The 26761-nt window shown below is 39.7% G+C and overlaps 1 protein-coding gene across 1 annotated transcript in view; it reads right to left on the bottom strand.

The window, feature by feature from the left end:
* NELL2 (neural EGFL like 2) overlaps nucleotides 1-26761 on the bottom strand; it is a 160603-nt gene that overhangs the window by 23265 nt on the left and 110577 nt on the right. Inside the window, exons 14-15 of the mRNA XM_054806789.1 lie at nucleotides 19213-19335; nucleotides 16609-16704 (exon numbers count right to left, since the gene is read on the bottom strand). Coding sequence (XP_054662764.1) covers nucleotides 16609-16704; nucleotides 19213-19335 — 219 coding nt within the window. The remainder of the gene's footprint in view (nucleotides 1-16608; nucleotides 16705-19212; nucleotides 19336-26761) is intronic.

Here is a 26761-nt window from a genome sequence, read left to right on the forward strand (position 1 = left end):
GCACTCTTTGCATATGTCAATACATTTTCAAGGATGTTATGTCTGGCTTGGATATGAAAGACTATGTCCCAACTATTCAGACATACGCTCAGATAACAGAATGCCCAGTAGGATTAAGATGATGTCTGAGTTATCTGATCTTAGTAAATACGTATGCAAGGGGGAAAAGGCCTTATTCAGCAGGACAAAATGAAAGTTCATTGTACTGCATAATGTATCTGCTGTCAAAACTCAATTTTCTGGAGTAGCTTTGAAGAGTTCATTATCTCTACTGCAAGTTCTAGAGTCCCATCTCCGGCATTTGAGAAAAGTGTTTGTGTTGGTTTTCATGTGACAGCAGATTTCTAGTATGATGATACTTGAGAAGACCTTGCTGTTCAATCAGACCTTTAATTTGAGATCTTATGCAAAAAACAGGTCCCAGTGAATAAATATAAAAGCCTGAAACTAGTTCTATATACTGGAGCTACCTTGTTAAAATAAAGTATCATCTTTTGGGATTTCCATCCCACTACATTCCCATACACCACATGCATATAAATATCATACAGAGGAATAAAAAACCCAAGACTACAGAAGCTGAGATTGCTGAAATAATCCAGGAAGATATCAGTTATACCAGAAAACCAAAGTTGTTTAGAATGCCTTTTAAATCTGTTTTATAAAGTCTCATCGACTCCTTTCTTCTAAAGCTGCTGCTGATTCCCAAAGGAACTTTCTTCCTTGGTCAATGCAAGTCCTAGAGCCTGATTTTGTTTACAATCTCACTATGATTTGTTCAGCTTCCAGTAACTCTTTAAAGATATGATATTGTGTCGTGAGTACTAGGACATGCTTTTCATTCTCGTCACATCAAAGTTTTCATTAAACCATAGAATATTCTTCAATTTAACTGCATTTGCATCCCAACATTTCAACCAGTTTTAGTCACGAAGGACCAGATGACAGCTGGCCTGTGGGGCACAGCAAAGAGAAGAGTCACCCACAATTTTATCCTAGCATAACATAATTCTGTGAGCAAAATGACTTTCTTGATATAGCATTAGAAACATCAGTTATCGTAGATGCAGCCTTCAGAGAAGAGTGAAGACCATGGCCTTTCCTCTCCCTGCTCCCCAGAGCATGAATTAGGCCCATGTTGGAAAAAAATGCATTTTGAATGCCTTTGGAGTTGCTGCTTCTATCTCTACATCTCCCAGATCTAGTAGAAATTCATGCTGAGTCACCTTAAAAACATAATCTGGCTCAAAGGGCAGGAAAATAGAACTGGGGCTATAAATGTCACATTTAAAACTGCTTCAACAGGTTGAGTCAGTGCTGCAGATATGTTCTTCACTAAAAATTGCACAAAAAAATAACTATTGTTAAAACAGGTTGTCTTTTTTTTTTTTTTTAAATCCTAGCAAGAGCATGATTGCATTTTTTAAAGTACTCTGTCCATGGAAAACTAATTTAGTTCCATTAATGAAAAGGAAGCAAAATGTGATTGAGGATGTAATACGGAATTATAGTTCATTAATTCTTCAAGTATGTAATTTTCCAGACTCCCGATCCCCCATTGATTTCTGCACACCCCCATAGGTCCTGCTAAATGCCAGCAAAAAGAAATTCAATCGTGTTGTTATTTCATGTGTGGCAGTGGCGGCACTCCAAAATTAGATAGAAACGTTATGAAAGGGAATTTTCCACTGACTGCTTCACCATGCAGCCCTGTTAACAACTCTTTGTTGTCAAAAATTGATCAATCACAGACCCCACCAATAACTGAAACTATGACAGTCTCTTATTACATACCCAATATCGTCAAAGGAAGCGACATTTGTAACAACTGAAGACGATAATTCAGAACATGTAATTAGCCATGATGAACTAGGTGCATCCATGAATAGTGTTAAAAAAAAAAAAGAATATATTTTTCAACAAGATTCTGTGAAACTGATTGTGCCAATCCCTATTAGAAAGATTAACTGAGAGGTATTGGGCCTCTATTTCTAGTCATTGACAAAGATGTGGGTTTGCTTTCATTTTGTCCATCATTCTCAGTACAGCACCTCAACTGTAACACATGCTTCTGTTTCCTCGTTAGCCCTATCTTGAAAAAGAAAAGCAATTATTTTCTTCAAGATAGCGAAAGCACTTTCATGCCTTGAAATACACTGACAAACCCATTTTAGATACCTGCTAGCGTTTGAAAGTTACGTAGTTCCATTTGCACATGTAAGAAATAGGACAACACACTGGTGCTATCACTAAACCTGTCAGTTGTTGCGTAATGGTAGCCAGGTCCTAAGCAAAAGAGAATTTATTTGTCTGAAAAGGGAAGAGCTACTTTGACCACTGTTATCTCTTCTAACAGGTGGGAAGGAAGGCTTTACTTGCACAGTGTACTGACTGAAGATCTTGAGTTTCCTCCAGTGAGGAGTCAAGTCAGTCATAACCATGAGTTATGACTTTTACCTATTTGAACCAAGGATGCAAATAGCACATTCTCAGCTTAGTTTGGGCTCAGCTTTGCAAAAGTTGTTTCAGTTCAGCTCTGGTATGAATTACAGCAAATTTCCAATGATTCAGTTCAGAGGTTATTTCAGGAAAAGAAAAGAACCCACAAAGCAACTCAAAGTTTTGGCTAGGAATTGATTTGACACTCTGATTTGAATTTGGTCTGCTGCTATGGTCTTCTACCCTTTGGTCAGGGCATCACACATATTATATTTGTGCTTAAGTTTAAAACGTTCTTGCCTACATTTTCTTACCAGTGACTTGTTACCAAGACTCTCAGTCCATATGACAGTGAAGTGTAAAATCATTTAGAGACTGTACAAAATTTCTGAAGCACAGAAAAAGAACAAACCACACTATTCCTTTGCTTGGGCTATAAACACATAGATATCTGCAGAAACTGCATACTCCCTCATATTGACAGCAAGAGGAAGGGCTCCATAGGGATACGGGGCAATGACTGGCAGCGTTATAGATTTTAATTCCACTAATAGTTGAATGGCTCGTAATTCATAAAAGAGAGAGCTTACAGTGAGTGATGAAGGTCATCCCTATCTCCCTTACAGAACAGAAGGAAATTCTATTATAATGCTGCCCAGCTGCACTATTCACATTCTATTTATAGACCCCTGTATTTTAAGAACCTAATCAAAATTTTAGTTTTCATGTTTAGTAAAGGAGGTTCTTTCCCGTTGCAAATAATAGCTAAGTAGTAGATGCATTTTGATGTTTTTAACAAATAACAAAAAAATCCCATCTCCTCAAAGCTCTTTGGTAGCACCCTCTTTCCCTGGTTTCAGTTTCGCTGGGTTTTGGTGGGTTTTTTTTGGCTGCTACATATAGGATTGCAGTGTCGCAACAAGCTAAAGAAAATATAAAGAGAAAAAGATAAGTACTAGTATTTGGTTCTTCAGCAGAGAAAAAAATCTTTTGTTATTTAAAAATGACAAGGACTCTGAGGGAGGAAAGAAATAATATGTACCCAAGAAACTGTGTCAGGCAAGGAAAATTAAGAGAGAAAAAGACACAGAAGGATGAAGCAGCAAAGCACCTTAAGCTGCAAAACAGAAAGGATGAGGTAAGCAGGGTTCACTCCTAAATCCAGAATGCTCATCAGACTCAATATAGGCATTTTTTGCTTAATTTCTGTCAAAGATTTACTTTGCAAATGAATATAAGTAAAAATGTAAAGCAAAGTAAAACTTCCCAAGCTTCTGAAGTCACCAGCCCTTGTCTCACTGTTCATCTTTGAGCTTATTTTTCATATCTGAGGAAAATTCAGGTGATAACAGGGATTAGGGTGACCTCCCTTCCAGACACTGCGGCTGAGCAAAAAGCATCTCATCCGCAGAACCCCAGCTTTCCTCTTGGCTTGCTGCAGATCTCATTTGTTTACTCTTATAGACAACTTTTAAACCTTCTTCTACAATTTAATGAGCAAGCAGTTTTAGAATATATCCTTTAGAAAGTCAAAGAAAAAGTTCTTTCTTGGGTTTTATGAACTGGCTGCACTTCCCACCTGAAAAAATATGATATAAACTCCATCATGTCTTCTCTCAGATATCGATGTATTTGAACAGTGGAGTAAGGGGAGCAGAAATGAGATGACCTGTATCTTGTCTGGACTTTTGCCATTGCCTTCTTATGCAAACCTTGTCACCTACTCAACTTTACCCATGTGTCTTGACTTCCACATCTGTAAATTGAGGGGAAACTGCTTCTACCAGGCTCTTTTTTTGCACATAAAGAAATCCGGGTGAAGAATTTTAAGTAACAGAGTTGATTCAATAAGTACCACGGATGATGATGAGGCATGGATTGGGGAACAGTAACACACGGAGGAACAGAAACTATGGAACAGGCCAATGTGTTTTGGAGAGAGGTGAGAGGAAGAGCATCAAGCTGTAGTGATGAAAGCTGCACCCGCTGCCTTTACTACCCCACCTGCTTTATTTGGTAGTACAGACAGATCACAGAAGTCACAAGGATGCTCACTGATAGTAATTTAAGTCTTGCATTCTTTGTTTCAAACAGATCTCACAACGTAGAACACAAGTATTGCTTTTTGTAAAAAACCAAGTCCCCTGTACAGTTCTGTTGCACTCTAAGGATCTTTAATTTTTTGGGGTATTTGGAAGAGTGGTTGACTATAGCACCAGCACATGTCATTAACTTCATATTATTACATGTGTTCAAGGGAAATATTTGGAGAAAGGGAGGAGCAGTAAGCTACTGTGAACACCAGCATGTTGAATTTCAGATTCACACTTACAAACAGCTTATCTATATCATATATGCCATGTTCGCAACCCATTTGCTGGCTGCACATGTGTACTTTTCTGTAGCCTGAATTTGCACTGGGAGCGTTGTTAAAATGGAGCATTCCTTGCAGGAAAGGCTCGTTCTCCAGGAGTTAGCTGAAAACCTCTCTACCACAGTTTCTGAGACTGCCAATCATGTTTTTGTTTTCTGATTTGAACCTCCTTGTAATAGTAAATAAATAAAAATATGAAGACTTGGCTTTTACTGGCACATAGCTGCAATTTGATGGAATTATTAATTATAATAACAATTCAAATGACACTCATTAATTCTTTGCTACATTTTTATCAGCATTGTGGAATATGCAGTATTATTTCGCTTCTCAGCAACAGTCCTTTCTGAGTCTAAAATTACATTTAGACAGTAAACATCACATGCCCAAGATTCATAAGCTTATTTGTGACTAAAATCCTTCAAATCCATTAATTATTTCCTGAGGGTAAAAAAACTCTTGCAGAGGTTCTTGGAGAATAGTTTTTGCAGAAACTCTGTGCTAGAGTTTCTCCTTCTCTCTGAAAGGATCTTGCAAATTCTTTTGGGCTGGGGGTGGGAAAAAAAAACTTTAGCCACTTTACACCTTTTATACAAATGAATGGAGAAATCTCAGACAAGTCAAAGGGGACAGAGATGTGATGGCAGCCTGGACAGGCTGCATTTGTAAGCTAATTCCCACCAGATTATTGCTCAGACTCTAAGTAGGGTTTAGAGTTTACTGCTTTCCCAACTGATTAAGATCGCCATCAAATCTGGGTTGTTCCTCCCGCAGAATGTAATCATTCGTGAGCTTTTGTCTTGCATCTGGATAAATTCTTCCTCTTCCTTCAACTTTCACCTCTTCGTTTGAGCATATTTGTTTTAGAGAGAGTGAGGGATATGCCCTTTGCCACCTACAATCCCTGGGAGCAAAGCTGCTACTGCATCATGCATTCCACGCACTGCTCGCTCTCCCTGCCTCTGCTGGACATCGGCATTAAAGAAGATGCCAGTTAAAAGAGAGGTACAGTCAGGAGAGAGTTAAAACCTTTGCCTCTGCTTAGTTTCTGCCAGTGTTTGCTCTTGTCTGTCTGCCTGTGTTCATAAGAGCAACTGAAACCCAATTAAAAAAGTGGAGATTGCAGTATTTGCCTCTTTAGTGCTCAGTGTTCTTTAAGATGTAATATATCAAATGCTTTGCAGTGACTTTAGACTTAGGCAAAGTCAACATATTTTTCATGAACTCATTTAAATAGCTTAGAAAAAATGCATCACATTTGAGATCCTTATGGGAGTAATGCCTCTTTTGAAATCAACCCCATCTTGACTTTCTTCAAACCACAGTACACCTATTACTTCTAAAGGTACAAGCATTACTAGCAACTTACTTTATTTTTATGCATGTTGGACTGGGCAGCTATTCACCTAGAATACTAATTGGTTGTGGGGGAGGCAGATGATTTATGAATAAAGCTATGAATGCATTGCAGGTTACAGTTCCTTCATCCAGAGTCTAACTTAATAGGACTCCTGCTCACCCAAGGCCTGACTTCAGAAAGATACTAAAGAGTGAGCTTTACAACAGCACGCTTCATGGCCCTTGTTTTCCTTAGGGTTGGTCAGAGATACCAAAATGATCTTGACCATCAATGTCAAAAAGTCATTTTTGCATCCGCACAAATGGACATTTTAGAATGACTCCTTACAACTTGTTATCATTGTTCCTTAATAGAAATAAACAAGAGAATCTGGAACATATGCAAAGGCAGGGCATTAAAAGCACATAGCCCTGTATGCAAGAGAACCGTATCAATTTATATCAGTTGAATACAAGACCCAGTTTTGGTGAGATGAAAACACAAGGAGATCAGTTAGGAAAATAGTTATTGTTATCAGGTTTGCGTAGAAATTAATCAGGTGAGGAGTATGGCAAAAAATAAACACAAAATAATCACTAATTTTGAATTACTGGAAGATGGTTTAAAAATATAATACTACATACTTTTAATACAATACCTTTGACTGACTACAGAAGACCGTAACTAAGGAAAATAAAACATTGCGTCAGCAGAACTCTACAGGACTTTCAGTACCAGCTTTTCAGTAATACCCATACAGCTTCAAGCTGTGAGGTAGAGAAAAAATCCCCCCCTGCTCTGCTCAGTCTTGGGGAGCTGAAAATGCACAAATATCAAGGCCATAATTTGCTTCCTGTTTTTCCTCCACTGTTTCACCAGATGTATCACATGAACAAAGCTCCTGATCAGAACAGAAGCTGTGAAGATGATGGCTCCTAACCTCATGATTTTACGTAAAGCATCTCACAGGAGTGCAGGAACAAAAATAGAGGAACCAAAAGTTACTTTGCACTCTCTGCTCTAGAGCAGCCAAACAAGATTTTTCAAAGACTTTCTAAGAATTTCAGATTTGACAGTACAAATTAGGCCTGTCTGTCTGGAACAGTCACCCTCTATTACTGAGAATATTTTTCCCTATTAATCACCACTCAGAATATTATGCCCTAACCAGTACCTCGAAAAAGCGTATTAACCAAACAAAACTATGCAGAAGCATGTAAGCAGTGTGGAGGTCCAAATTCCTATAATTACTGTTCTCAAAAACTATTTATTTGAAATCACCACCACCAAGGTACTGTATTAGATAGTTCACAGGGGCACAGTTCAGTATTTGAATCATTGCTTTTAGGCACTATTTGCCAACAGTAATTCAGGAGGTAAAATTTAATAGCTTTCACCCTGGGCAACAGGGAAATTATATTGTCGACCATGCAAATGTCAATTTTAGCCTACTCTCTAATAGTGCTTGTACAAATCTCAAAAGGCACCTCATATTTTGAAAACATGAAAAAATTTTGCAACCACGGGAAGAGCAGAAATGCTGTCAATCAGATAGCTGATATACTGGTATGGCTTTGTAAGGAAATAACTCATATAGTCATTTCCTGCTAACTTCTCAAGTCACAAAAAAAATTCTATGTGAAGATGTTTGATTCACATTGCATAGTTGTAGTTCAGTGATAGGACTGCAAAACACAAAGTATATATTTGAAAATTAATTATTCTGTATCAATGTATTGAAAAATTATCATAGTGATATACCAGTCTTTTTAAGTAGAATTAGCTGTTATGTTTAAAAAGACGTAGAAGTTGATGTTATAGGATACTTCCCCTAAGTTTGCCTGTGATTCTACTATCTGCTTTTTCTACAGTAAGACAGCATTTAAAATGGAATAATATAAAGTAAGATGTGGCATCACTGAACACACTAGTTACATCCATTACCTCAATAAACCAAGGCTAGCTCAAACAACACCGTTCTTGCCTGTGAAATCAGTAATTGACACACAAAATAGCCATCTTTGAGAAGGCCAAGACCGTAACGCAGACCCAGCATGTGCAAGCTGGCTAGTGACTTTATATAGCAAAGATGCAAGTTACAAAGCAAGATGTTTCAGCATCCTCAGCAAAATCATTGCATTATTTTTAGCAGCTGGGTCCTGTTTCTTTCTGCTGATGTGGAAACTACAGAAAATATTAATTAAATGCAGGTGCGTGCAGTAATTCAGAAGTGTTTTCGTTTCAGAAATTCAGTACAGTTAGATATTTACTGTTACAAGTCTAAGTTAAACCAGTTTAAGCAGGATACTAAGAAGTTCATGTCTACATCTACATTTCAGCTGTGGCTGCAAAGGCCAAACTTCCCGACCCAACATGCTACATACCAAAATTTCCACAGGGCAGGAAGCCAGGAGACTTGCCAAGGAAATGGGGAGCACTCGGAATGATTCAAAGAGGAGAAATGGCGATGACACCCTCGGGCTAGGCTGTGCATGCAGCTAAGTCCAGCGACGAGCTGGGCACGTCAGCTCCAGCATCCCTCCTCGCTCACCTCCTCCCACGGCCAGGGCTCTGGGTTACACAGGGACCTGACACCACAACCTCAGCACTGCTGCAGGGCTACAGCAGCATGCAGCACCCATGCCAGATCCCAGCTGCTTGCAAGCCATAATTTAGATTCTTTGGGTTTTGTCCTGGGTGATTATTTTTTTTTTTCTTGCACCAAGGGGAAAGTTTTGAATAGCCTACGAAGTCTGAAAATTACTGAAGCAGAAATGCCAGACTCGAGTGACTCCAAAAGGCTTGAATTTCAATATGATGGATTCCTGCTGCACACTGGGATGTATTAAAATGTTTTACACTGCAAATCATGCTCAAGTGCTATTTGTTGGTTTGTTTTTTTTTTAAAATTATCAAGGCTCTATAGATTAACTCAACATTTTCTTATTTCTGTGAATTGAAGTCAGCCCTTTAATGTAATTAAAACATTTCATGTCAAAAGTATCCTCTAACTTCTAACTCTCAACTTTGGGAGCTTCCCCAAAAATGGGAGCCTAAATTCTCAGGACACCAGGATCCAAGCAAGTCAGGTGGGCTATGAAAACTGATGAACTATGGGAGGCATCCCTTCTTCCTACGGATATTGCTCTGGACAGTCCACGCCTGTGCTGCCTTCATGTTCGCTCCACCGCTTTCCTCTTGCTCCCTTCTTTGCTTCCTCCTTCATTAAAAAGCCCAGAAACCCCTTAAGGATTTCAGAGAATAAAATAATTAACCCTAACAGGCTTTCTGCTCAAGGAGTTTGTATGTTATATTCACCCATCCCAGCGTGCAAACGGCTTCCTCCCCCTGGTTAGACTGTGACTTGTTGAAGGGCACTCCTATTACTCTGGGTTTGTGCAGGACCTTGCATACTCGTACCACAAATTTGAGCCTTTTAGTATTATTGTTGTAAATCCCAATCCAACTATCAGTAATTTCAATCTTCATTGTAAAAATAAAACTGAACGAATGGCAGATTCCTGAGCTGTCGGGAAACTTTTGACTGTGATACTTCCATAGCTTACAGAGAGTTTTCATTAGACTGGGGCCAAGAATTTTTAAGAGTTCTGCCAAAAGTAATTCCAGTTCTTACAGAATTGGTTCAATGCTCTACGGGCTTCAAATGCCATTTGTGTCACAGTTTTAGCTTCAGAGCCTACCTGGCCTCAAGCTGATTGTGGTTGCTTTAGCTGAACACCAAGGATCAAGGGCTTAAATAGAAGCAGGTCTCTTGTCATGCTAAAAGTACTAAAATACTTCATTTCTGCAAAATCAGCAAAGTTAACAAGCTTTCTGGTTACTTTGACAAAGCCTTCTGTTCCAATACCAGTGAAATTATTTTCCTAATAACTGGGGTATCAGAATTAAAAGATTTTCACAAGCTTCCTTTGGAACAGGAATGATAATAGTCTTCAATAACCTGAAGTCTGCTATTATTATGGTCAGTGCACATGAACAAATTAATTTGGATTTGCTGAAAAGAGCAACAGTCACACATGCTAATTATTTGGCTTATATAGAAAGTGGCACAAAACTCTAAAGAGATCTGGCCTATAGCAATTATTTACCAAATCACTTGTCTGAGTTGTATTTTGAGTTGAGTATTTTGAACTGCTAATGTTAAACACAAAGTTGCAAAAATTTATTTTAGCAACATCAAAATTTTTTCCTTCTCCATGAAGTACTTGCAACACTAACATTGTTTTTGTTTGAGCTTTCCATATGTGAAAAAAAGGGGGGGAAATACAGAGAAGAGCCAAGTAATATATTTTCCTTGGATTTGGCTATTTCTGATAAGAGATCAGATAAGAGCGGGTGATCTCACATACCTGATGCCCACCATCTTTTTCATAAATTCGGTTACATATTTAATTAAGCCAACTGTTAGTAATAATGTCTGGCTGAATGAATGTAGAATCTGTTTGTTAAACATTTTCTCAACATTTCCTTTCAAAGGTAACATCTTTGTATGCCAGTTTATTTTCAGCAGTTTACCATGGATTGTTTAATAACAGGTGGACATGATTCCTGTGATATCCAAGAAAAGTACATTATCAGGAAATACAAGTTACAGCCAATCATCTGTAAAAAAAAGCCATATACATCCAGCCAACCTGTTAACAAAAATTACTTCAAAACACTACTAGTAGCGAAACTCTGCTATTTGATGCCATGCATAATTAAAAGCAGTCCAGGGGAATACTCAAAGCACAAAATGAGCATGGGAAATCAAAAAGGAAGCTGACAAGCAGCAAAACCGCAGTAATCTTGTATACATGCACTAGCAGATATGCATATATAGTAGGAGAACAAGTCCACTCTTAAAGCTCTGTCATCAAATTGAAGGAGAGTTACAGTAACATCGAGTAGATCTAACAAAGTCATCCTGTGCTGGATTCTAAAATAAAATACTTTTCAAATACAATTTAAGATAGCATTTAGAAATGCCCATTGAAGAATTCATAATTTTGCGATCAAACAAGACAGTATTAAGTCACGGATTCTGGAAAAGTTTAACAGGCACAAATACTTTTAGATTCCCTTGGTAGCATCAGTTCTCTATACTACAGAAGGCAGCTCTACTGTGTTAACTACTGCTGTGCCTTGTGAGATGTGAAAATCTTTTAACACGTAAACCCCACCTCCCTAAGCCAACAAATTAATCCCCAACATTAACAATGCCTCAACCCACATCCTTTGGGAAGAGAAATAGGAATTCTCCCACATTTCATTTTTATGTCCTATTACCAATTTAAAAAAAAAAAAAGGTGCTGGAGGTTGACACATCTGCACATGATTCTTACATCTGCTTCTTCATTCCACTGATCCATTTCCAGAGGGCATGGACCATGATTAATCTAAAGGCTTCCAACAGATCATGCTAAGGTGTTGCAATAGCTCTTTTAACTGCAAAGCACTCCATAGCAAATACCCCTTCTCATGGAAATACCTGACTAGCAGTAGCAGTTGATTCTCCTTCTCATGGTTGTGAGAGACGTGGCTCCTACTGACACCACAGAAGCACTCATTTGGAAGCAAAAAATTTTATGAAACCCATTACCTCACTTAATTACACAGGGCTTCACTTCTCTCTGCAAAAGTTGCATTGAGTTTAGGAATCTGATATAGCCTTTCCATGACAGCTGTCAGGTGAGAAGTGTTACAGTTGTGCCTGTAAACCCAAGCGAGCTTCTGGTGCTAGTCCACCAGAACTGGGAAAGCTGCTCTGAGTTCTGGGTGAATGGGTTTGCCTTGAAACCACGTTTCAATCTCAGGATAATTTTATCAGAAGACTTCTGACCTCTCCCATCAGAAGCAGGCTGCAAGCTTGCTACTCAGTGGTGCCATATCAGTCACTGCCTCTGCTCCTCTCTGCTCCATCAGAAGGCGAGGAGGAGGAGCTGTTAGTCCCATCATGTGAAACAGCACATCTCCCCAACCAACATGAGCACCGAGGAAACAGGCCTGGTCTTTGGCACAAAGTAGACAGCCTCATCAAGAATGTAGGGGGATGCTCTGGACACCACCTATCCCAGCTATTTCAGCTCTGATTTATTCTTGTTCTTGGTCAACAGCCTGTTCTACAACATGAGCCTAGCTCCATAAGCAAGACATAAGCATGGACAGCATCATCCCTCTCAGGCTTTGGAAGGAATACAGAGACACTGATCAAGTGTGCAGGAATGGGTTTTGGAAAGGACATGGAAAACGGTGAGGTACTCAATGTCTTCTTCACCTTGGTCTTTACTGGTAAGATTTGCCTTCAGGAGTCCCAGGTCACCAAGACCAGTGGGAAAGTCCAGAGCAAGAAAAATTTACCCTTGGTGGAGGAGGATCAATACCTAAATAAATTGGAATAAACACAAGTCGATCAAACCTGATGGGATGCACCCAGGAGTGCTGACGGAGCTGGCTGATGTCATTGTGAGGCCAATCTCAATTATCTTTGAAAGGTCATGGTGACTGAGAGAAGCTCTTGAGAACTGGAAGAAAGCAAATGACCCTCCTATCTTTGAGAAGGGCAAGGATTCAGAGAACTACAGATCAGTCAACCTCACCTCCATGCCTGGGAAGCTGATGATATCTTCCTGGATATCATTTCCAAACATATTAAGGACAAGAAGGTGATTAGGAATAGTCAGCATTGATTTATGAAGAGGAAATCATGCCTGACCAACCTGATAGCCTTCTAAAATAAGATGACTAGGTTGGTGAATGGAAGGAGAGCAGTGGATGTTGTTTATCTTGACTTTAGTAAGGCTTTTGATGCTCTCATAACATCCTCAGACAAGATAAAAAGTGCAGGCTAAATAAATGGACAGTGAGGTGGATTGAAAACTTGCTGAATGGCTAGGCTCAGAGGGCTGTGATCAGCTGTACAACGTCCAGTTGGAGGCTAGTCACTTAGCAGTGTACGCTTGGGTAAATACTGGGTACAGGACCAGTACTTTTTAACATCTGGACAATAAGGCAGAGTGTACGCATCTGGACAATAAGGCAGAATGTACCCTCAGCAAGTTTTCAGATGATACAAGATTTGGAGGAGGGGTTGCTGTGCTGCTGTTCAGAAGGATGTCAACAGGCTGGAGAAACGGGCCAACAGGAATGTCATCAAGTTCAGAGGGAAATTCCAAGTCCTACAACTATCAAGGAACAACCCCAGGCACCTCTATAGGTTGGGGACAGGCCAGTGGGAAAGCAGCTTTGCAGAAGAGGATCTGGAGGTCCTTGTGGACACCAAATTGAACATGAGCCAGCAATGTGCCCTTGCAGCAAAGAAGGCCAACAGCTTCCTGGGCTGTGTTAGGAAGAGCATTGCCAGCAGGTAAAGGCAGGTGATCCTTCCCCTCTATTTCACGGTGCTGAGATCACATCTAGGGTGCTGGGTCCGGTGCTGGGCACCCCAGTACAAGAGAGACATGGAGCAAATCCAGCGCAGTGCTGTGAAGATGATTAAGGGACCACAGCATCTGTGGACCACATCCATACGAGGAGAGGCTGACAGAGCTGAGCTGTTCAGCGTGGAAATGAAAAGGCTGAGGGGGATCTCATCAATGTGTATAATACCTGACGGTCCTGGGGGAAGCCAGACGCTTCTCAGTCATACCCAGGAAAGGGACTAGGGTGATGGGAAATTGCATTTGAATGTAACCAAAAGAATTATTTTTTTTTACTGTGAGGCTGATTGAACACTGGAATTGGTTGCCCAGAGAGCTTATGGAGTCTCCAACCCCAAAACCACTCCAAATCCAACTGGGCGCAGTCCTGAAAAATGAGCTCTATCTGATCCTGCTCTGAGCAGGGGGATTAGGCAAGACAGACTCCAGACATCCCTTCTAACATCATCCTTTCTATGATTCTGAGAAATATTTTAAACAAAGCTATTAAACCACCTTTTACAGAAGGAAACAGTAAGAACTGCTGATTGTATTTTCTAGGTTATTGCTGGGGTGTGGATTCAATCTCCCATTAATGAATTCATAGGTTCAGCAGCTGCTGACAATTTCTATATAACTGTGTGCTTTATTTTAAGTTAAAAATGCCAAGATTCTTTTTAAATACATGTAGCATAAACAGAAATAAGCACCATGCAATTTAAAAATAGAGTTGGCATCTTTACATCAATCCTCCTACTTCCTTGTATGTGATCGCAACTAAAGATGTCTGCCTAGAAAAAGATTACATCACCTTTGTAGATAAAGTGACTGTTCAAAAAGGGAAGCTTCCAGCATAAATTATTTGTAGTATGAATGTCTTGAATCACTTCAAGCCTAAGGAGAAGTACCTTCAAGAAACTCTGCTTCATTCACTGGCAGTGAATATGTACTGTCTGAAGCTCGGGTTTTCTTTTATGGCTGTATACAGCTCCGTTTTTTTGACAATGCAGTCTCAGAACAAACCAGCTTTTGCTCTTTATGGACAGGAGAGCTCTTCCATTTGCCACTCTAATGGTATTTCAGACTGTATGTTTCAAAGCCATGTGCAAGTAGATTACAATCCTACTCTTGCACATTAATATCCAAATGAGGTTACCACACCTGTACCCCTGATGTCTTGTACTACTTATTTCAACAGTAATTAAAAACATGAGGTCCAGCGGAGGTCCACCAGGACAGAGGGACTTCTCCTTGCAAAGCCGACCTATGAAACTGTTTTGGGGATGGCAAACCGGCTCCAAATCATAACAACAGTATCACCAGCTCTGAGATATCAGGTGAAAACTAACCCTATGTTAAATGTCGAGATCGGATATTCAGAAAAGCATTCAGATCTGGTCCAAGTCTCTGCCTGCCCTCCTATTCGTTTCCTGAAGGGCAGGAAGGACAGGCAGTTAGGCCAGCAGTCCGGCTGCGTTCGAAGGACATTTGGGGCTGAATGCACTTAGGCTAACATGTTACCTTAAGGTGCCTGAACTTTCTGAATTGGGAACAGAGCACCCCTGGGTTTCCCTCTAAAGAAGGGAGCAGAGGCAGGACTTCCAGGGGCAATTCAGAAAAGCCAGTAAGACCTCTCTTTGATAGTGGTTATTAATATTGATTATACAGAGACTAAAGCAAATAAGCTTCTACTCTACACACTTCAGAAAGGAGTATAAAGCTGGAAAAGATGAATGTGGACCTTGAAACTATACATGTTATATTTAGTTGATAACAGCAAAATGCTGCAAGGAGCATATAAGACAAATATTACTAAAACAAAGTAACTGTTTTAATCCTTGAGCATTATCTTAGCACACAATTTGTTCCAAGCAAAAACACAACACTGTTACATTGAGGAGACCTTGCTGTCCTGTACCATGTTATCTGCAGTCTGTGAAACGTGAGGAATAGTTGAAAATTTGCTCTTTTGACATTTTTCTAGAAATAGATGAACAATCAGGATACTGCTTTTCACAGAGCATCCCTCTGGTGCACTGTGGTAATATCCGCTCAAATACAGAAGAACGAAAACAATCACATTTCTCACCTCTCAAATGGACCAGATAATACAGAATTCAGATCAGTCTGTGTTTTTCATTAAACTGGACATGTTTACAAGTCAGATGAAAGCAATACTTGCTCAAATGACCTCCTTTCCTCTGTTTGGAAGATTTATTGAAGGCAATGTAGAACAGCAACAATAGTCAATCATAGGTGGCAGACTGCCCTTTTATTAGGCATACTGAAGCCAATTAATCTAAGTGAGCTTTCTCCCTTTACCTCCTGGAGGCATGTACGGTTAGAATGCATTTAAAAATTCTGCAGCAATAAATAAAGGTGCTGAAACTATTCATTTGAACTTTGAGAAATTATTTACAGGCACTTGAGACGCTAAGTATTAACATTCTACATACTCTGCTGGGTAATACAATTTGACTAGATCCAAGACTTAAAAAATAACTTTCTAAAACTAGGCTTTGTGGTATAGCCATCCTCAGGGGTAGCAGGAAGAGAAAGGAATGCCTGCAAAAGGAAGTAAAAGTAGGAACACCGAAACCTGCCTTAACAGTGAGTCAGAACACTGAGCTAATCAGAAGACTCCAAATAAGATTGCAAAGGAGGGTGGGCTACTGAACCAGTCACACATTTACAGCACATAAGTAGTCAATTACTGGAATTTATTTCTAGATGTCAGATTATCTGCCATTTATAGGAGATACCAAAGGCCATTTGAGGTGAAAAGCAAGTCTATAATAATCTTATTAATTATGAAACATCAAAACCCAAGATGTCTTAATTCATGTTCTCATTTTTGCAGTCCATGTGCTTCTAATTAGAACCGCTGTAATATTTTCTCTTGGGAGACATATAAGAAAAGTGAGTAACTTTTTAGTAGCAGCTTCCTCTTTCAGGGCACACAAATAATCCTTTTTTCTTGGATTACCTCAAACATCCTCCTTGGATTACCTTCACCGTAAATTCAATTATAATCTTACCCGTTTCACAGCTGGGCCCAGTGAAGCCTTGTGGGCAGGCACACACATTGGAAGCAATACAGGCTCCTCCGTTCCTACACCCGTCTTTGCAAAATGCTGCAAAATGCAAAATCACAATATATGGGTAACAGAACGACGCTCAGCAGCCATGCAGGTGGCCACAGGCCGCTGGCACGAAACGCGGTCCCTGCGGCACTGAGCGCAGAGACTGCCTTCTCCTAAGGATAGAGGTCATGAAGATGGTTTATGGCCCCCCTGCCTCACTGGCCAGATGGGCTGACAAGCTACAGAAGGAGATTAGAGTAAATCATCTGAAGACAACCGCTCACATATGTGCTCCTTCACATGCACTGGGAAGCAGTGGAAGGCAGCATCCTCCCCAGGAACAGACTCTTCCTAGGGCAGTGCTGGTCTCCGCTGCTGCCCAGATAAAGGTCTGGGCATAACAGGCATAACTGAACACCAAATTGTCTGGCTACCTTATTCCTTGATTAAGTGATTAGATTGGAACAATAAAAATAGTAATTTTGTCTCAAGGAATTCTGAAGAACTTAAAAACTCTTACAATTTACAGTTTGAAATCGATCCCTGGGTTTGCTCTTTGGCACGCTGCAATCTGAGAAGCCATGCTCACATATTTAGGTGCAGCATGCTCCAGAAACAGTTGTGCATATGTGTATGCATTAAAGAGTCCTTTCTGCAGACACAGGAATGCAACCAGCTCTGACAGAAAACACGACAGCTGTTAATTGCTCTGATTGCATGCATAATATGGAATGAGCAATGCTCTGGTCACAAGAAACTACAGAAAAAACTGTAGGTGAAACTAGGCAGATGGAGGTTATCACCGACGTATAGAGTTGCTCCAGGGCACTGGTCTAGCCCTGCGGTTGTAACCAGCTACTGGAGATGCCAGGCTTTGGTTTGCAGCTGCTCTGTGTAGCAGCACCACTGCTGAGGTCTTAAGGCTCATCTGAGAGAGAACATGAGTGTTACTGACTTGAGCTTTCCAGCTCTCAGGTTCCAGGCACCATCCATGTGGCGTGAGGCCCCTGGCACTGAGAGAGACATTGAGGCTTCCCGGTGCAGGACGACACGGTGCATGGCAGCACGGCTGGCAGCACAGCGCCTGAAAAGCTGCCAAAGCCATGGGGACGAGAGGCGCATCCAGGTCTCTCTGAAGGATGCTGGCATCCACGCCAGGGCTGCAGAGACGTACACTTCTCAAATTGGGATGCACAGGCTCAGAGCCTTCTACTGCATACTGTCTTTTCAGTATTGAAAAGGGAAGGAAGGATACCCTTTTCTTTGACAGTGGGGCCAGGTGCCCTCTGAAGTGTCCGACCTGCAGTCAGAGCTCTTACCCAGGCAGAAAAGCCGAGCGCTGTGCTCTAGGGTTATGCACCTTCTCTTTGACCCAAAGGAATCTCAATTGCTGCCTTGTAAGCTGACACACCTCCAGCAGAAGGACTGGGGAATGCTCCCAAGCACAGCACAGGAGTGAGCTGCATAGACAGAGCTCTCTTCTGAGAGGACTGGCTCTGGGTTTGAACCTCCTCAGGCTAAGACTTTTTTTCCCATTCCCCAGAGGAGGGAACACAGCGTAAAAGGGCATATTTGCTGACATCTCTCCCTCTATCCATGTGTTTGAAGCGGACTAGGCTGCCGTGCTTTATGAAGAGCTCATTTATGTTAGGAACATTTAGAAAAATCATACTGTGACTCAGGTGAAGGAATAACTAGTGCTAAGATCTTAATCAGGCTTAGAAATTAAAGAAATTCTGGGTTGCTTACAGATCAAGAGGACCAAGGCACAATTTCAAGGAATGCTGGGTATGCTATTGTTGCAGCAAGACCACTTCTCACATCTAAGCCAGTTCCCCTACAGCTACACTACTTTTATTCAAGCATCCTCTAAATCCTATGCTTGGAGCCTGAGGACTTCTGAGGATTTGGGCCTCAGTACCCAGTACTCAGTACCTCAGTACAAAGTATCATCTCCTCCGATGTGAAATGCAACAGAAATAAAAGCAGCATTGTATCTCTGGGAACATATCTTTCCAAGACCAGTAATAGAACTTCTGAAGTTTACCAGTGAACAAGAACGTTAGAAAACAAGGCACCACCTCGTGTGTAGCCAAGGTTTTGTGCATGCACACCTACTGTTTTTTTCATTTAGAATAAAAAGACACAGCATACCAAACAACTTTCAGTTCATCCAAACAAAATAGCAAGTGATTGACTGTGGACAATGTAGATCTGACAATGTTTTCACAGCCACAACTTTGCCGGTAACTGTGGGCTTCCTTGAATGGTGTAGCATGTATAGAAACTCTTAACCTGAGACAAATGAAACATAATTACTTCAAATTTTAGAGTATACTAACTCATGTATGCATCATCCTCAAATTACTGTGACTCTGCCAAATGCAAAGTCAGTGTATATCTGTCTATGAAGATCTTCTTATAGGCGCAGGACCTAAATGCCTAGCCTCGCATATTGTCTGTCTTCTTCAGGGTGCATGAACAGATTTGCGTCATCTACAACAAAGGATGTCATCCAGTTCAAAGGCTGACGTACCCCTGGGGTTTTCAGCAGCTTACCTTTGCAGATGGTACCGTTTCCCGTGTAACCCGGCTTGCAGACACAGTTGTGCCCACCCACGGTGTTGAAACAGAGTGCGTTCTCATCACAGTTGTGCTGGTTTGTTATACATTCGTCATGCTCTGAAAAGGGAAACAAGAATGGGATAGTCCTGAATTTTTAAAACACAACAAAAGAAAAGCTTTGTATAGGTTTCCACGTTAAGAAGAGAGAAACACAGCAGTAGTTGCTGACAATAGGACTACGTGAACATGTAACCATGGGATAGCCAGGGTGTGTATTTTTAGCACATACTAGTGTGTGACAACTGTGCTGCAGCATAACTCCAGTTTCATTAACAGGGAGCCACCGTCATTATACTTTCCACGTGGGCTACAGTGTTCTCGTAAACATTTGCCAAGGAGCCGGCTAACATACTGGAAATCCATATGCTAGTTCTAGTGTATAATTTATTCATGCAGGTTTATCTTATGCGGAATTCAGAGGGTTTCCTTCAGAAAGCTGACTAATGGTGCGAGACACACGCTCCAAACTGCAAAAGATACGGTTAGCAGAATGCAGGACTTCAAAACGTAGCCCGTTTTCCTTCCTTCCAGTGCTTACGCTGCACTTTATTTAGATGAAGTGACCTGAAAACAGAGGTCTGCCTGCTGTGCAAGGGACTTTCAGCATGGTGTGTCCTAGCACCAGAGTGCAATGGATGAAGCTCCTCAGTCTGGTGACCAGATTTAGCCATACTGGGAAATGCACCTTTTGGGAATAAAGGAAAAGTCTGGACAATATGATTTTGTGTTAACTTGCAATGCACTGTTTAATCCGAAACGAAAAAGTATTGTATATGTGATCAGGTTACTGAACATTTTAATGTCTTAGTTTTGATTTTTATGAAATGGAAAATGCAATTTCAAAATAAGATGCTCTAAAGTGTAATTTCAAAATGTTACATAAAATACTCTGCTATTTTCAAAATGCAATATCTAAGTCTGTAGGCATCAAAATGAAATGTTTCCATCTTGTGGAGATGTTCCTTGCATTTTCTTTAAATCAACAACAGTTATCTATCCATAAATAATTTCAGACCCCTGAAATTTTAATTTTAACTGCTTGGGGAACATAAAGGCACCTAATTTCAATCAGCACACGTGAACTAACCTGCATGTGAGGTTTTCATAGCCATCATTCTGTGCACATTTTAGCAAATTTTATTAGTGCAGCTTATGCCAGTTCTGGCTATCTAACACAGGTCTCAAATCTGGAATCGGATGCTCCTTCTGCCCCAGTTTTGGGTATGCCACACTGCTCTGAATCTTCCCCTTCATAAATAAAGAGCTGAAGTCTGCGCATACCCCACAGAGTTGTCAGGAAAATTAATTTCTTAACATTTGCAAATCACTATGGAAATGTTCAACTTGCTATTTCAATACTGGCCATAAACTGTAGGAGTATGAAACTGGCAGAATGGCACATCTCTAATCCATCAGTAGATGTAAATTGTCCTCTAGTAATGGCAAGTACCTGTTGTTTAAAAGGGGAAAAAAATCACCACAATGTAACTGATCAATTTTAAACACTACGCAGGTTTAGATTATTCTTTTTTATGTGGGTTTGTTGTTGTTGTTAAGCGTTTATTTGTTTGGACTGACCTAATATCCTTCTTCTAAACAAGGACTTATGTGTCTCTTCTATCACCAACAACGCTGTCCTCAACCCTCAGCACCAAGGCACCAGCGCTTACAGAGCTGAGTCCTGCGCCGGATGCTGCAGAGCACAGGCTACAGGGCTCTGCCCTGAAACATGAGATTTAATTACTTTGCTCTCAGCATGAATAACTAAAATTGTTATTGTTCACCAAATGATCCAGCCCCTCTAAAATCCAGTTACAATATTTGACTCTGACCTCTTAACATAGCGAAATCTCTCGTGCTGGCTGAAACAGTATTTATGCTAAATCAGTCCACAAAAGAAAATAAAAATAAAGTAATGACCATGCAATTTAGGTAAAAGTGTTATATGTACTGTAATAATATCCTGGCTTTCTTAGTTTGCGTTAATATTATGATATTATTTAAATATGGTATGCTATTTAATATTAAATATATATTATTTTCTCATTTTTAAAGGTTCTGTATAACACAACAGGAAAATAACTATGGAAATGTGCGAAACATTATGCACTCAGCAGGCCAAAATATCTTCCAAAGCCATTATCTTGGTATCTCAGGAGGTAGGGTCTATACAACAGTACATCACACTGGTAAACTCGGCTCACATCACCGAATTTGACAAATTAAGTATCAGTCTCAATGAGGAAGTGTAGCCATGCACCCCACGCCTTAGGAATGCAAAAGCACCCCCGGCACATATGGCAGCTCTTTACTAGGGATAAGAGTACATTAGAGGAAAGCAGGCGATCGCGGACTGCCGCCCTAAGAGGAACGGCTCTACGCGCGCGGCTGGAGCAGCTCTGAAAGCCCATCGGGGTGCCCACAGGCAGGGCAAGTGCTCGGGCCTCTATGCCAAGCAAACTTGCTATTGGCATTCCAGTACAACAAGGCATTAACCGTGTTTATAATGTCTTCCAGTACCGGGGCCTTGAAGACCATTTGCACAGATGTTTGTCCTTTGTATAAAAAGATGACTGTCACACTCGAGTGTGCCTTCCTAACATTTACCCTCTGGGCTAAGAAAAACTACTGAGTCTTTTAAGATGGATTTTTCTTAAAGCATACAGTATCAATAAAATTAACTTTCTGTCAGCTAAGTAAGGGAGCTTGGATTCAAAGATAATATGACCAGTTTTCTACTCTTGCCCTAAGAAACTTCAGTGTTTCATATCCTCCTGTAAGAAAGTTCATGGAGGATGCTTGCTAACATTTCAGGAGGAGGGTCCAGCACGAAACCCAAACTGTTTTAAAACAGCCAGCACTTCTACTTCCGTGGTTATCTGCTCAAACTTCAGGTCTATTTTTATTTAAATCAAATATTATCAACTCATGAAAAATTCATGGTCTGATAAATGAGTCTTGGATTGAAGTTTACATGTCATTTTTTTAGGAGGAAAATGTCTCAGAGTAAAAGGAAATCTTGTGATTCAATTAAAGGAGCAGAGATTTTTAAAAGATAGGAATGGAAAAAATCAGCAAAAAAAGAATCAGGATGTTTTACAATCCATCTAGATTTGTTGCTCTGTATCATCTGAGCTTAGCTTCAGTAACACACCTAAACCCATTTAAACACAGTACTTCTTCATAGTCCTTCTTACAGTGGCGCCTAAAGAGCAGTCAGCCTGCGCTTCAGGACGGGCTCTTTTATGGACCGATTACAAATGGTTAAACTACACCAGAAAAAATCCTGTACATAAAGCATCTTACTACATTCACTCTGCCAGCACACGGCATACTATCCACACCAATTTAAAGAGATGATCAGAAACAGCTTCTTCCAGAATTCTCTATTAATAACAAGGCAGACTGTCCAGCTTTTAATAGAAATACTTATTTGTAATAAAAAGGGTGATGGTCTGTTGATAATTCTTCACTAATTCATGCTTATTGCTTTTTTTCTTTTTTTAATCAAACATTTAGAAAGTCACCTTAAATAAGGATGACATTGCAGAGACTGTGTTCAGAAATCTTAAATATCAAACCAGGAACCATAGAAGCAGATAGGACCGTGCATTACAAAGAAGCAAAAAAGCAATTTATGAAAGAATCATTTAAAAAGAGCCATTAATGTGGTTTTTAAGTTCAAAAACTAGTATAGAAACATTATTTGCATTATTTAGAAAAGTCAGTACTTCCCAAATACATTTCTGATGCTGCAAGAAGCAACATTAAGGCCATTTATTTCAAGCATCTCTAGAAATCACGTGACACACATTTAACAGAAGTTCTATGCCTATTTCACTGCATACCATAATGAAGATGGGGATAGGCCAGGTATGAGAGTATTACAGAGGGAAAAAAAAATATTTTGCAGAGAGATTTTAATGATTTGCAAACTTGAATTTGAATAAACATTTTCTATAAAGACCAAATACTCTGGTTTCAATGATTACTTCTAAAGCTTTATAATCTAATATATGTAAATTCCATTTTGTACTGTTCAGGACTCTGCTCGACAGTGTTAAAATTCATAGTGTCTCTGCTCTGGGAATCAGCTGAAGTTTTAAATACAGTATTTATACTGACCAAACTATCTCTGGAATCAGGTCTTTCTAGATAGAAATAAATTTTCAACTCCAAAATTTGCTGTTGCTCCATGGTAATAACCATAATAACAATAAGTGGGCATGAATGTTCGATTAAATAGTTCTTATGACATGGATGACTTAGAGATGCAAAAAAATTATGTGATGATGTAATTAATTCACTTATGCATATTTGGGTGTGCAGCGACAGATTATACACAGACACAAATATATGTACACACATACATACATATATATATGTGCACATATAGTAAGGGTGATGTACTGTATTTTACTTCGGTTCATTTTGAAATATGACTCCAGAATATTCCATATGGTTAGCTTGGCAAAAATGTCATTACTTCAGAAGGATATCTAGGGTGAAGTACTATGTCCCAGGGAGAAAGACTGCTAGCATAAACTGATCGGGATCCACTAGATCCTGTGATGTATGTCCATGCAATGACAGCTGGCGATCTGTCTTACCAAGTTTATTGACTGTGCAGAGATTCTTGCAGAACTTAGTAAAATTTAACATGTTGTCCACAATGTGTGCCACCTGCCACCTCCTCATTATCCTAGCACTATGCAACATCATCCCCTACCCCACCTACTGTGTATTTCATGATTAAAAATAAACAAAAGTCCATATAGCATTTCCTACTTGCATACTGCAAGGCTTCCCAATATTTGCCTTGAGCATCCAAATTCTGCAAATGTCTTAAAAAAAAAAACAACCACCAAACAGAATCCAACCCAACAGCAAAAAGGACCGATGACTGAGTGGCATCACTTACTTATGGGTAAAGAGTATTATGTTGACAGTTTTTCTGAACCATGTATTACCAACATTGGAAAATAAGAGCTGAGATCACACTTAAGGCACGGAAATGCATAAAAGTTCCCAAAAATATAAATAAAATACACCCCTCTAATTGTAATCTCGTAACACAATGCAGCAGATATTAATTTCTGAGTTAGGAACTTGTGGACCAGGATTAAATTAAAATAATTTAAATAAAGAGAACATATTAGGTATTTTCTCCTTTCAATGCCTCTCTGTTCTTGAACTCGAATTACTTTCTGCCCCCTGTCTTCTCCCCATTGATTTGGTATAGATCTACAGACTCACAGCGAGCAGCTGGCCATCTGATGTGGCAGTGACAACAGTCACAGCAGTGACAACAGATAGGAATTACTTGAATTATCAATAGCCAACACACTTAAATGCCCACTTACAGTTTATCTTAATTAAAAGCTTTTTTCCCCTCATATGGTTCATGTACAAGACAAAAATCTGTAGTAATTATATGGGTAGTTTGGAAGACTTATTCCATTAAGATCATTTGGGAAATGACAGATGGTTAATTTCTTTAAGACTTCATATTAACTAATTTAAACTCTAATTGGCAGGGTTACTTAAAGTCTCAGTACATGCGTGCTATTTTCAAAGAGCAAATGCTGTAAATTTATTGATGATTATGCTGTTTTCCATAGACTTATGTTAATTTTTTTAATTTATATTCCCCAATGCAACTATGTCCCAATTCATTTTACTATAGATATTCCTTAATTCAACATCGAATGGAACCCATGCTTTAATTTCTCATAGAGTTGCCATCACACAGTTTACCCTTAGCTAATGCTGAAGTCATTAATCATTAATTAATGACCACCAGCAGCTGTCCTCAGTTCAAAGCTGGCGATATGAAAAGCCAGGTTTCCCTACAATAGTCTATTCACTGCTAATCCTGTTGATTGATTTTCACCTTCATCCACTCCCACATATCCATGCTGCTCTTGGTCCTCATTTTCTAATTCTTTCTTCAGTGCAGCCATAAATAACAATTTCTGTAGATCTACATCCAGAATTTTCCTACTTTTTTCTCTTAATTATGTTGATAATAAAAATAGCTCTGGCACGTGCATGTTCTATTTTCAAGGTCTGTGTAGAGACCGTCTTGCTTTCTGAAATGCTGTTTTTGTCTGTAATTACTTAGTCCATTGTTGTTCTTCAGGGAGAACAGCTGCCATCATCTCATCCAGATGTCTACTTCTTTCTTTTATCTATTAGCTTACTTACCTTTTCTATATTTGGTGTTAATATGATATAAAAGGAAAAACAAGAAAGCTGTAATGAAACCTTAGGAAGAAAATTCACTTGGGGATACAGTCAAAATCCAGCGTTCCTTTTCATATCTATTATGAAAAAGCTCCAGGACTGCATCTTAGTTATACTACTAGGAAGACATAACCAGGAATCTATATTAATGGCAATTATTAATGCAGGATTAAAAGCAGCTGAAAAAAACACTTAATCAAGAGAAGGCATTACCAGGAATAAGCACTCACTCTCCTCGCATCCGCCTGTGAGACTAGGAGGGCTTTGGAGAAAGCCCCGAGGTGGCTGTAGCTCTGATGAGACTCGAGACAGGCATGGGCTGAGCTGGACTTTTGGAACTGGTATAATTTGTTTCACAGAAAGACAAATCCTGACACTGAATGTGATGATGAAATCCATCCCTACCCACCTCCCATTTCCAATAATGAAATTCTTTTCTCTCTAGGAGAACCAAAACTTTTAACATGTGTTTTGTTCTTTACCAATGTGGCTAACACAAGAAAGATCCTGGGACCAAAAATCCCTAGAGAAATACTGCATATTTATGTGCAAATATAACTTCCAAAACCATGGGACATTCTAACCCTAGTAAACGCTAGTTTTTCAAAAACTTATTCTAAGATGATTTTCAATTTTACATTTTATTTCACAACAGACTTTCATCTAAAGAAAACTATTTCACACACCAAAGCCTACAAGAGGTGCATTTTTTTCCCTACCCTTTTACTTTTTCCTTTGCACAAAATCTTTTCTTTATTTTTGGTTATTCCTGTTCTGGGTTTTCCTCCTAGACTGAAGGAATGTGTAACTTAGCTGCAAGTTCCTTTGAATTGTCCACTAGTAATTCCAAATTCTGTAGTTCTAATAATGGATTTTAGAGCTGTAAGCAGGGTATACTCTCCCCTAGAACTCAACTTGAAAAGCCCAAGACACGACTTGAATGTTGACCAGTCCACCCTTCCTGTGGTATTTGCACACCAAGAAGTCCATGCCAAGATCTCCTGGAACTCAGGGAAGACACAGATATTCTTGGTCTCAGCCACAATGGACAAGTTGAAGGGTAAAACAAGACACATTTTTGCAAAATACTCACACTCCTCTCATGGAGGCTTCTATTGTAATATTAATCAGTGTTACTTCATGTAACAGCCTGTGAATTTTTACAGTTTTCAACCAGTTAGGCAGAGGAAATATATTGAAGATTATTTAGTATGACAGCTAAAGTTAAAAAAGCTTT

Source organism: Grus americana, chromosome 1, assembly GCF_028858705.1.
Source record: "Grus americana isolate bGruAme1 chromosome 1, bGruAme1.mat, whole genome shotgun sequence".
NCBI classification, from domain to species: domain Eukaryota; kingdom Metazoa; phylum Chordata; class Aves; order Gruiformes; family Gruidae; genus Grus; species Grus americana.